The 12,357-nt window shown below is 45.3% G+C and overlaps 1 protein-coding gene across 1 annotated transcript in view; it reads right to left on the minus strand.

The window, feature by feature from the left end:
- Positions 1–12,357, minus strand: part of DNAH9 (dynein axonemal heavy chain 9) — a 346,411-nt gene that overhangs the window by 259,905 nt on the left and 74,149 nt on the right. Inside the window, exons 13-14 of the mRNA XM_082272319.1 lie at positions 2,930–3,185; positions 900–1,141 (exon numbers count right to left, since the gene is read on the minus strand). Of these exons, the coding sequence (XP_082128445.1) occupies positions 900–1,141; positions 2,930–3,185 (498 nt within the window). The remainder of the gene's footprint in view (positions 1–899; positions 1,142–2,929; positions 3,186–12,357) is intronic.

The raw sequence follows: 12,357 nt of genomic DNA on the forward strand, positions 1-12,357 counted from the left end.
CTGATAAAGACCATTGTGCCAAATTCTGGTGACCCTACCTACGCATGGTATGAAAACCGATAACACCCCCACATCTCCAGATAATGAGCCTGGCCTAAGGGTGTAGCCTCTAAGACTTTATCAGCAGCCAGGCATGCATAGGTAGCACAATATTTTGGCAGATGACCAAACAGAACGTTAGAGTCTCAGACTGTGACTTAGATGAACACATTCGAGACCAGCAATCATTGAATTCAAATTCCCAGACCAAATTTATTCTATAACCATATTAGCCATTCTCAATTTTTTTGCCCCAGAAGAACCCTTGAAATAATTTTCAGGTCTCAGGGAACCCTTCGTAAGGTTAGTCTATTGGGAGTCATTGGGAAAAAACGCCCATACATTGATGGTAGTAAGCGGGAAGAATGCACCCCCCCCCCCCTTTTACAGGGGTGGCCAGAATGACCCCATTGTAGTCGTCCAACCTGCTTTGTCAAGTGGCGTTGGAAGTAAAATTATGCAATTACCATCCGATGGGAGGTCACTTAGCCACAGCTCAAGGAACCCTCAGCCACCCCTTGAAGAATACTAGGGTTCCACTGAACCCTGGTTGAAAATGGCTGTTCTAACTGATTTATAGCTTTGAAGATGTATTGGTGGAGGGGGCATTGGACATGAATTTTCACAGGTTGTCTGAGTGTGAACAAAGTCATTACTTAAGCCCAACTGGCCCATTTTCGGCAGATCACCACAAAAAAACTGGAACCACCAAGAAGACACTCACTCAAGTTGAGAAATCCAATTGTAATAGGTCAAAGAGAGCGCCAAATCAAAATTCCCTAGGAGTCCAAACTCAATATTGTTCAACTAGTTACAACAAGCAGGGCAAAAGACAGCAATCCTTCCTCTGCAGTTTATACCTTGAGTAGTTGGTGGATCTTGTTCCCAGATTCCCTGATCAGGTTGTATCGTTTCTCCAAGCGTTCATTGCGGTCATCCAGATTAAGCAGAGTGTCTTTCTTCCCATCCTTCCGCTCGAAGAGTGGCAGCACCCAAGACTTCATAACGGCCTGGATTTCATCAACGTTGTCCCTGGCTTTCTGGACCCGGCGCTCCAGGTCATGGACGCTGTCTCTGATTTGCTGGATGTAATCCCAGACGCCTTAAAAAGGACAAATATAGAGTGTTATATCTAAGCTAGATGACTACAGGACTTGTGTATAGGGCACAAAAAAAAAAAAGGAAGGATTCTGACCCTATTGTCTGACCAGTTTCCAAAGCAAAAATGCTTTACTGGGAGACAGACTTAGGGGTTGATTTACTAAAACTGGAGATTTGCATGGTAGCCAATAACCTTCTAACCTCAGCTTGTTTAATTAAAGCGGTTGAAAAGGCTCAAGCTTTTTTACCATCATGCATTCTATGCATGATGGTAAAAATCCTCCTCTGCACCCCTAACCCCCCCCCCCCCCAATACTTACCTGAGCCCGGTCTTCCTCCAGCGATGTGCAGGAGAGCTTTGGTTCTCCATGGACTCTCCCTCCTCATTGGCTGAGACAATGGCAGGAGCCATTGGCTCCCACTGCTGTTAATCACTGCCAGTAAGCCAATGAGGAGAGGGAGAGTGGGCAGGGCCGAGCCATGGCTCTGCGTGTCCATTCACACACAGAGCCTTAACGAGCCTCATCTTAAACAAGCCTGCTTGGGAGCCCCCGCCCAAGCTGCTTGCTGTGGGGGCATTTGGCAGGAGGGAGGGGCCAGGAGTCTCTGAGGAGCTGCCTACTATGCTAATTTTGACATATACGTTGGAGAATGGCCAGCCACCTTCCACCTTTCCCTACAGATCACAATGGCCTCATTGGCCAATATTGTTATGTACTGTAGTGCCTAGATTTTAGTCCTGCTGTTTAATTTATCAAGGTTTTGGAATGGAGGGCTTTCTTGAAGTGCTCCCTGAAGCGTGTTACAAAACTAGTCTGGAAACTTTTTGATACCACCTTTTATAAGCAAGATTTTGCTATTGTAACATACCTTCAGGAATCTCTTCCGTTTGAAAACCTTGATTAATTAAGGACATTGTCTTTTGGCACATTGACTTATGAAGGTCGGTGCTCCCTGTAACTGTGCTGACTTTTCTTGGCGTGTTACAAAACTAGTCTCTAAACTTTCCGACACCACCTCGTAGTTTATGTGTCTATGTATTAAATAGCAGATCCAAATATTTCAGAAGAGGAGAGAATCAAATGTTGGGAGCAGGGGCAGACTGGCAATTTTCAGCCCAGGGGGCAAGTACAAAAACCAGAGGCCCATGGTGCAGCGACTCAGCCCCCCTCCCACTCTCCCTCTTCCTGTCCTCCTCCTGACCCCCATTCCAGGCTGAAGCCCTGCTCACCACTCTACTCTCTCTCTACTCACCGGCTAATTCCGGGTTCCCAACCTGGCCAGCAGGGGGCTATTGGAGGGAGCTGGGACTGGCCAGGGGAGGAGAGTCTCAAGTGAGGCATGGAACCGGCCTCTGCTCAGACACAGTGTACACCATCCATGCTAGGGAGAGAGGCCTGCGCTCTGTCCTTGTCTTCATCTAGCACTCAGTAGGTCAGTGGCAGGGACTTTTTACTTCTCTTCACCAGGAATCCTTTAGGCATATCTGTGACAGAAGTGGTGCAGCCTTTTTTACAGGACATCAGAGCGGCCCAGGGGGCAATTGCCCCCCTGCCCCAGTCCTCCCCTGGTTGGGAGGCCTTTTCTGTCGTGGAATTGCAGTAATTAGGACTACATTGTTGAATCTATTAACCATTTTTGATGTGGAACGTCTTAGAAAGCTACATATTCTGTAGGATCTAAGACTGGCAGTGGCAAACACTTCTGTTGGTTACTGGACACTGGATGTCATCAGTACTTTACAGAATATAATAATAAATATAAATGTTCCTTAAGACAAGAGCAGTACCGATTGCTTTCCAGTTCAACGTCTCTTCTGCAGGCTTTAGACGAACATCGATCTCTTTCAGCTGGCCCTCCACCAGCGGGAACTCCACCTCCAGGATGGTGCGGATCACCTTGTTGTACCAGTTGGTGGTAAGCTCTAGGTTGGCAGTGTACTGTCTGTAGGACTCTTTGGTTGAGAAGATGTCTTCGGCTTCTTTAGGGATGGGCTCCATACGAAGTGTTTGGAGGTATTTCACTTCACGCAGCACAGAAACCAGCTGTAAAGGCAAAAATAATTAATATTTATTCAGCTGACAATACCAAGTGATCAGTATACAAAGGGATTGTTCATCCACAGACTACATTTTATATATTGTAAATACTATCTAAAACCCAAAACAAAAATGTGAAATATTGCAGCTTACCAGTCCATAGATGTGATGACTGTATTAGTTATCCTTGTTTTTTTTTAAGCTTTTCCCCCCTTTTTTTCACCTGTTGCTCGTGCAAATAACACACGTCCTGTCCTTGTATGACAACACTCATTTATTATACTGTGTCTAAGGGGAAGGAGTCATTGTTGTCACCCTAGTCTGCTCTCGTGATCTGGACTACAAACATATCTTCCTCTGTTCATTTCAATTTACATGTCCGGAGGACGTCTGTTTATGGTGAAACGTGATGGTCGGAGCCTCCCCTTGACGTCATCACGTACAGGAAGTTAACTGGAAGTGGCCACTATTTTGCTGGCTGGTGTTTATACTGATATGTAGACACTTGCAATTCGTTTCAGTCCGAATATAAATTCAGAATAATTTTTTTGGGAATTCAGAGATTCAGATGTATCTGAATCCCTGAATAATATAGTAACGAATTTTGTTGAAATTCCTTTAATAACATATATTCTTTTTCCAACAAACTCCATATTGTCGGAAAAATTTGCACTCAGATTGGTCAAAAAATGATCTACCAATTCAAATTGTGTGTGAAGAATAGCTCATTGTTAAGGAGGGGGCCGGGAAACCGGCCACCGCGTCCTTAACAATCGATGACTCATCCCAACTGACTTCCCAGACGGACTTTCCCACTGACAAAAGCATGCCAGCAATGAAAAATTCAGAAAAAAAATGCCCAAAAAAAAAAAAAAAACCCCAGCATGGGGTCCTCCCCAAAATCCATGCCAGACCCTCACCTGAGCATGCAGCCTGGCAGGCCAGCAAGGGGGGGGGGAGGCAGAAGAGCGAGCGCCCCCACCTCCTGAACCATACCAGGCCACATGCTCTCAACATAGAGGGGTGCTCTTCCCCACAACCCTGGCCAGTGGTTGTGAGGGTTGGTGGGTGGGGGGCTTAATGGAATCTGGAAGCTCCCTTTACACAAGAAGGCCCCCAGGTCCCAGCTCCTCCATGTGAATAAGTATGGGGTACATAGTACCCCTACCCATTCACCAAAAAAGTGTAAAAAGTTTGTAACTTTGAATCGTTCTAAAAATTTGAAATTCGTTAGAAAAATAATAAATTAAACGAATTCCGAAACGAATCAATGAAAAAAAATTAGCAACATAACGAATCAATCTGAGTTGAAACAAAACAAATGTATCTGTTCTGCACATGTCTACTAATTTGCGCAACTGTTTTAACTGTTTGTAGGTGCAGTCTTATTTTTAACCACTGACGACCGCCCCACGTACATATACTGCGGGGCGGTGGCTCTTCTGCATGAAATCACGTACCTGTACATCACTTCGAGCTTTCAGGTCTGGGGAGCGCACGCAAGCCGCTGGTGACATGCTCCTGCTGTGATTGGACACAGCGGGAACCAATCAGTAGGTCTGGCAATGCATCCTGGGATTGGGAATGAATCCTGAGGGGGCATGTGACAGGGCGTCTTTTGGCAGGAGCAAAGTCCCAGAAGGAGGTAGACGGTTGTCTCTCCTCCTGCAGGTGCGAGGGAGGTGGTCCAGGCAGTTGGCCTAGGAACCAGGTGGGGAGCTGAGCTTCAGAGGATCCAGTGTGCTGACCAGTGGAGCTGTTGGGCAGAAGTCTTTGGGAAAAACAGTATCGTGAGTACTGAGGGATCTGCCTAAGGGTCTACCTAAGAGAGGGGACCACTCCAGAGAAGTCAGGGGATCAAGGAGCCAGCTCACACAGGAGTTTAACAGTAAAGGGGGTGCCGTGTAGTTGGCCCTGAAGATTAGGGACAAAGAGGGTGCCGTGTAGTTGACCCTGAAGATTAGGGACAAAGGGGGTGCCGTGTAGTTGACCCTGAAGATTAGGGACAAAGGGGGTGCCGTGTAGTTGACCCTGAAGATTAGGGACAAAGGGGGTGCCGGGAGGGACCCTGAAGATTAGGGACAAAGGGGGTGCCGTGTAGTTGACCCTGAAGATTAGGGACAAAGGGGGTGCCGGGAGGGACCCTGAAGATTAGGGACAAAGGGGGTGCCGTGTAGTTGACCCTGAAGATTAGGGACAAAAGGGGTGCCGGGAGGGACCCTGAAGATTAGGGACAAAGGGGGTGCCAGGAAGGACCCTGAAGATTAGGGACAAAGGGGGTGCCAGGAAGGACCCTGAAGATTAGGGACAAAGGGGGTGCCAGGAAGGACCCTAAAGTTGTTCAGCAGTACAGTCTACCTCAGAGTACAGCTTACCTTAGGATGCGGTTTATCTCAGGGAGCTTATCTAAATCCTTTCACAGCCAAGGGCTAAGTGAAGCAGCGGCCTAACGGTGACTAGCTCAATTCAGCGTTAACCAGCATTATTCAAGACGTCCCTGCCTATTGTGCATAGTTCTCTTAAAGTTGGAGTATCCTACTCATTCCCTTCTCCTATCCCAGTTCCATATAAAACATAAAAACCAAAGATACTGGACTGCTTCTTAAATGAGGTAAAACACTTGGAAAAATGCCAGACTGTTCTATTATTGCTAATGGTAACCCAGGGGAACCCGTAACCAGCAGCTCCCTTGGGAGTAGTGCTACATATTCATTCATTATTTGTTGTTTACACTGATTTATACTTTATGTATTTTTTATATTCCCACATTATTTTCATGCCATAGTGCCGATCTATTATTTTTTATTTATTCGTATTTTTGTATGTGGTGACACTACAGAGATTGGATGCTTATGCAGTTGTTTACTTATGGATCTGGTCTATTTATTTTTTATACTGGTAGTGCATTGTTTTTTTTTTATATATAATTGCTTGGAAAAATGGGGCACTATTTCTCCCAATGACACCAACTATTTCTCCCCCTAATACCAAAGATTGAGTATTGTTTACTGCCACTGGGCACAGACTGCCCCCCCCCCCCCCCTAAAGTCTGAAGGACAGTAAACTGGCTATTTCTTAACCGAGTGCCGACCGCCGCACGACTATTTACGGCGGCGGTCAGCCCCTCACAGGGAAAGTGACGTAGTACTACGTTGCTCGCCTGTGAGGCTCTAGGGGGCGAGCGCGCGTCATCGGAGGCGCGGTCACGCCCCCGCTCGTTCCCTAAGCAGTCCGCACGAGTGACCGGCGGACCCGATGTCCGCCGGTCACTCGCGATCTCCCCGCGAAGAGGGAGAAAGGCATGTATACAAAGCCGCCTGTCATTCTCCCCTGTGTAATAACAGAGATCATACGATCCTGCTATGTAGGATCCTATGTCTCTGTTCTTACACCACTAGCCACACCCCTTTACAGTTAGAAGCACGCCCCTAGGGACACACTTAACCCCTTGATCACTAATAAAGTTAACCCCTTCCCTGCCAGTGTCATTATTACAGTAACAGTGCATATTTATAGCACTGATTACTGTAGTAATGTCACTGGTAACCCCAAAAGTGTCAAAAATGTCAGTCAGGGGTCCGATCTGTCCGCCGCAATGTCGCAGTCCCGTAAAAAAAAAATTGCAGATCGCCGCCATTACTAGTAAAAAAAAAATAAACTATAAAAATGACAAATCTTTCCCGTAGTTAGTAAACGCAATAACTTTTGAGCAAACCAATCAAAATACGCTTATTGTGATTTTTTTTTACCAAAAATAGGTAGCAGAAAACAAATTGGCCTAAAATGTTAAAAAATTTTGATTTTTAAATTTTTTTGGGAATGTTATATATCAGAATGTAAAAAATATTGTTTTTCTTTTTTTTTTAAATTGTCGCTCTTTTTTTCAAAAATTAAAAAAAAAAATCGCACAGGTAATCAAATACCACCAAAAGAAAGCTCTATTTGTGGGGGGAAAAAAGGACGTCAATTCTATTTGGGTACAGCATCGCACGACCGCGTAATTGTCCGTTAAAGTAACACAGTGCCAAATCGCAAAATATAGCCTGGTCAGGCAGGGGGTAAAATCTTCCGGTCTTAAAGCGGTTAAAAATACGCTCATTGAGAATTTTTTTGTCAAAGACATGTAGCTAAATACATTTTGGCCTAAATATATGACAAAAATTTAATATATTGAATTATTTTTAACTGTCAAAGTAGAAAAATGACAATTTTTTCGCAAAATTTTCGCTCTTTTTTTTATTAATATCGCAAAAAATTAAAAGCGCAGAGGTGATCAAATACCACCAAAAGAAAGCTCTGTTTGTGGGAAAAAAAGGACGTAAATTGTGTTTGGGTACAGGGTTGCATGACGGCGTAATTGTCAGTTAAAGTCGCGCAGTGCCAAGTTGCAAAAAAGTGGCCTGGACGTTAAGCAGGAAAATCCTCTGGTGGTAAAGTGGTTAAAAAAGTTCTGAGATCCCCCTGCCCTAGACAATTGAAGAAGTCACGAAAAAAAAAAAAATTAATAGATAGGACAAACTTTGTCAGCTTGGAACTTGTGGGTACAATAAGGTTACCAGATTTCCAAAATTAAATCTGAAAATGCCCAAATTGACCATGTCCACATTTAGCCACACCTACACAATCACCCCCCCCCCCCCCCCAATTTTTGAGATGTCTATAAACAATTGGTCCAAATTTTTGGAACAAGAGGCAGACATTCACTGTATAAAGACAAATAAACAGATTTCATATAAAAGGCATCAAGCTAAGCATGTATAGTTAGGAGGGACATCCTGAAGGCAGGGCCGCTGATAGGGGGGGGCCACCAGCCCTCTTGTAGGGGGCCCGAGCACACAGGGGGGCCCACACAGAGAGGGGGATTAGTGATGGACAACAAATACAGAAATCTTCCTCCAGCACCAGAATCTGATCTGTCCCCCTCCTTGCAATCAGCTTTTATCTGTTGAGAAAGAGACAGTTGTCCCTCACTAATCCCCCTCCCTGTGTGGGCCACCCTCCCAGCATTGGCTCTAATGTTATCTCTGCTCAGGAGTTGATTTGTAACTTTGTTTCTCTTTCTCTGTCTCTGATCACTGAGCTCCAACTGCCCAGCCTGTATATTTTTCTCATCTCATCTTTTTTATTTAACATAGTTTTTTTTTTTTTAGATTTAGCAGGAATTATGTGAGTTATGTTATATTTGTGTCTGCTAATAGTGATTTTGTTGTAATTTTAGCTAAATATATCTTTAATATTTTCTTGGGGGGGCCCTGCCAGGTAGTCTCTACGGGGCCCCGGGATTTCTAACAGCAGCCCTGCCTGAAGGTATCAAGAAGAAATAAATTGTGCTTCATTTTGCAGTATATCTATTTAAGTGTCAAGTTTTTTTTGGTGGACACCTGACCATCACACCGTGTTGGAAATCCCATTCCAAGAGCAGGTGTAAAAAAATCAAAACACAGGCATGCAGCTTTCTTTGATTGATTGATCTGCATTGACTGCCACTGGGAATATACACTATATCGTAAAAAGTACTGGGAAGCCTGCCTTTACTCATACATGAAGTGTTTGGCCATTCTTCCAGAAGTGTATTTGTGAGGTCAGGCACCGATGTGGACGAACTGATGAAGGCCTGGCTTGGAGACTCCTCTCTAATTCATCCTAAAGGTGTTCTATCGAGTTGAGGTCAGGACTCTACGCAGGCCAGTCAAGTTCCTCCACCCCAAACTTGCTCCTCCGTGTCTTTATGGACCTTGGTTTGTGTACTGGTGAGCAGTCATGTTGGAACAGGAAGGGGCCATCCCCAAACTGTTCCCACAAAGTTGGGAAAAAGAAATTGGCCAAAATGTCTTGGTATTCTGACGCCTTAAGAGTTCCCATGACTGGAACTAAGGAGCCAAGCCCAACCCATGAAAAACAACCCCACACTATGATCCCCCCTCCACCAAATTATTTGGACCAGTGCACAAAGCAAAGTCCATAAAGTAGGGATCGACGGATTATCGGCAAAGCCGATATATCAAGGGCCGATATGCACTTTCCCCGATTTATCGGAATAGGCCCCGGAGGTTACCGATATTACCGATATTTCGGAAAGTGCTTGTACCAGAGTGATGCCTGCAGCTAGAGCCATCACCCCGTTACCAGTGTCTATAGCCGACGGTTGGCTGTCCTGTAATGACAACTGATGTGGCTGAGAAGCCACTCGGCTGTCATTACAAGGAGCGGGAGGGGATGCCCCCCTCTTCCGCCGCCTTCCGCGGCTCGCCCAGGTCTCCTGTCCCACCAGGAGACCCGGGCAACCAGCCTGCATGGCCGCCGAAGGCCCGATCAAAGCCGCATTTGGCTCTGAATGGGTCGCCATGAAAAAACCCGCAAGTGATGTCATGACATCACTTCCGTTTACTCGGCACCAGGTTAAAAAAAATTACAGCATTCAAAACAGCCAAACCTAGCATTTTTAATGCTTTTAAGTGCAGAGGAGGGGTTTGGGGTCTTTTAGACCCCCAGATGCCTCCACAAGAGTACCTGTCAAGTAAAAAAAATAAAATAATTTTTTTTTAAATGTACGAAAATATCGGCCCATATCGGCCAATACCGATAAGCGATGACCAAAATATCGGTATAGGCAATAAAAAACGATATCGGTCGATCCCTACCATAGAGACATGGATGAGCGAGTTTGGGGTGGAGGAACTTGACTGGCCTGACCTAAACCCAATAGAACACCTTCGGGATGAAATAGAGTGGAGACTGCGAGCCAGGCCTTCTTGTCCAACATCTGTGCCTGACCTCATAAATGCGCTTCTGGAAGAATGGTTAAACATTCCCATAGACACACTCCTAAACCTTGTGGACGGCCTTCCCAGAAGAGTTGAAGCTGTTATAGCTGCAAAGAGTGGGCCAACTCAATACTTAACCCTACGGACTAAGACTGGGATGCCATTAAAGTTCATGTGCGTGTAAAGGCAGGCGTCCCAATACTTTTGATAATATAGTGTATATTTACCGGGAGCAAATCCCTTAACACGGGGACCAATGGCAACCTTAGAATACAATCCCAACACAATGTTGGAGTAAGCAATTTTTTTTTTAGATGGCCTGTCCCTTCAGCCTTCCAGTATATGACTCCAAGCTTTACCACGAACCTCCGTCTCTGTTTTGGCGTCTTGTGTTTCTGTGGCTGGAGTTGGAACTTTCCGGAAATTATTCTGTACAATCACTGTTTCCTGCATTTTATGCTTTTAGCTCAGTTCTCCCCATTAAATATGAAATTAATAGAGTAGGGTAATTATCGTATATAAATTGTACATCAAGCCCGCCCAGCACAATCGCATCTCTCAGGAATCATAAACAACGTTATGAACACAGCAGACCGTTTTATTGTCCCATTTCATTTTACGCCAGAAAATTATCCGCCATTAAGTGTAAATTGTCAATCTCACCTATGCCGCCTGAACGGATCTAATTAATGAAGCATTTGCAGACTTTAAACTCGTATATGGAGGGAAAATTTCAGAAACTTTTGAGGATATCGAAGGAGTGAGGGGCAAATCTTATCTCATATTAAAATTATGTGACGATCTTAAAATGTGAAAAATCCAGACACTTTTTTTATTAGAGTTAATGTAGAGCCAAAACATTTTTTGCTTTGATTGGGTTTGGGGGGGGAGGGGGGGGGATTAGAAACTTTGTTCAAATTTTATTGGACTGTTGTGAGGATGAGGAATGGATCAACGGGTTTCATACGGTCATGGTTTTTATAGGGGAGTTAGCAGGCAGCTCCAATTTCCTAGGATTCTATTGCTAACACTTTGAACAGTGGTCTCCAAACTGCAGACTGCGGCCCTTTGCTTGCCTTCATGCAGCCCTTGGGGCACTATTTCAATAATTCTTGCCACTGACACCAATGATGGGGCATTCTTCCTCCCAATGACACAACGATAGGGAACTATTCCTCCCACTGACACCAATTATGGGGCACTCCCACTGACGCCAATGATGGGGCACTATTCCTCCCACTGACGCCAATGATGGGGCACTATTCCTCCCACTGACAATAATGACGGGGCACTCTTCCTCCCACTGACAGACAATAGGGAACTTTTCTCCCATTTATATCAATGATGGGGCACTCTTCCTCCCACTGACACAACGATAGGGAACTATTTCTCCCACTGATACCAATGATGGGACACTCTTCCTTATACTAACACCAATGATGGGACACTATTCCTCCCACTGACACCAATAATGAATACTATTCCACTCACGGACACCAATGATGGGGCACTATTCCTCCCACTGACACCAATGATGAGGCACTATTCCTCCCACTGACACCAATGATGGGGCACTATTCCTCCCACTGACACCAATGATGAGGCACTATTCAACCCACTGATACCAATGATGGGCCACTATTCCTCCCACTGACACCAATGATAGGGCACTATTCCTCCCACTGATACCAATGATGGGGCACTATTTCTTCCACTGATACCAATGATGAGACACTATTCCTCCCACTGACAACAATGATGGGACACTCTTCCTCTCACTGACACCAATAATGAATACTATTCCACTCACGGACACCAATGATGGGGCACTATTCCTCCTACTGACACCAATGATGGGGCACTATTCCTCCCTATGATACCAATGATGGGGCGCTATTCCTCCCACTGACACCAATGATGGGGCACCATTCCTCCCACTGATACCAATGATGGGGCACTATTCTTCCTACTGATACAAATGATGGGACACCATTCCTTCCACTGACACCAATGATGGGGCACTATTCCTCCCTATGATACCAATGATGGGGCACTATTCCTCCCACTGACACCAATGATGGGGCACTATTCCTCCCACTGATACCAATGATGGGGCACCATTCCTCCCACTGATACCAATGATGGGGCACTATTCTTCCTACTGATACAAATGATGGGACACCATTCCTTCCACTGACACCAATGATGGGGCACTATTCCTCCCTATGATACCAATGATGGGGCACTATTCCTCCCACTGATACCAATGATGGGGCACTATTCTTCCTACTGATACCAATGATTGGGTACTATTCCTCCCACTGACACCAATGATGGGGCACTATTCCTCCCTATGATACCAATGATGGTGCACTATTCCTCCCACTGACGCCAATGATGGGGCACTATTCCTC

The sequence above is a fragment of the Pelophylax lessonae genome, assembly GCF_965119305.1.
Source record: "Pelophylax lessonae genome assembly, chromosome: 11".
Taxonomy (NCBI): Eukaryota; Metazoa; Chordata; class Amphibia; order Anura; family Ranidae; genus Pelophylax; species Pelophylax lessonae.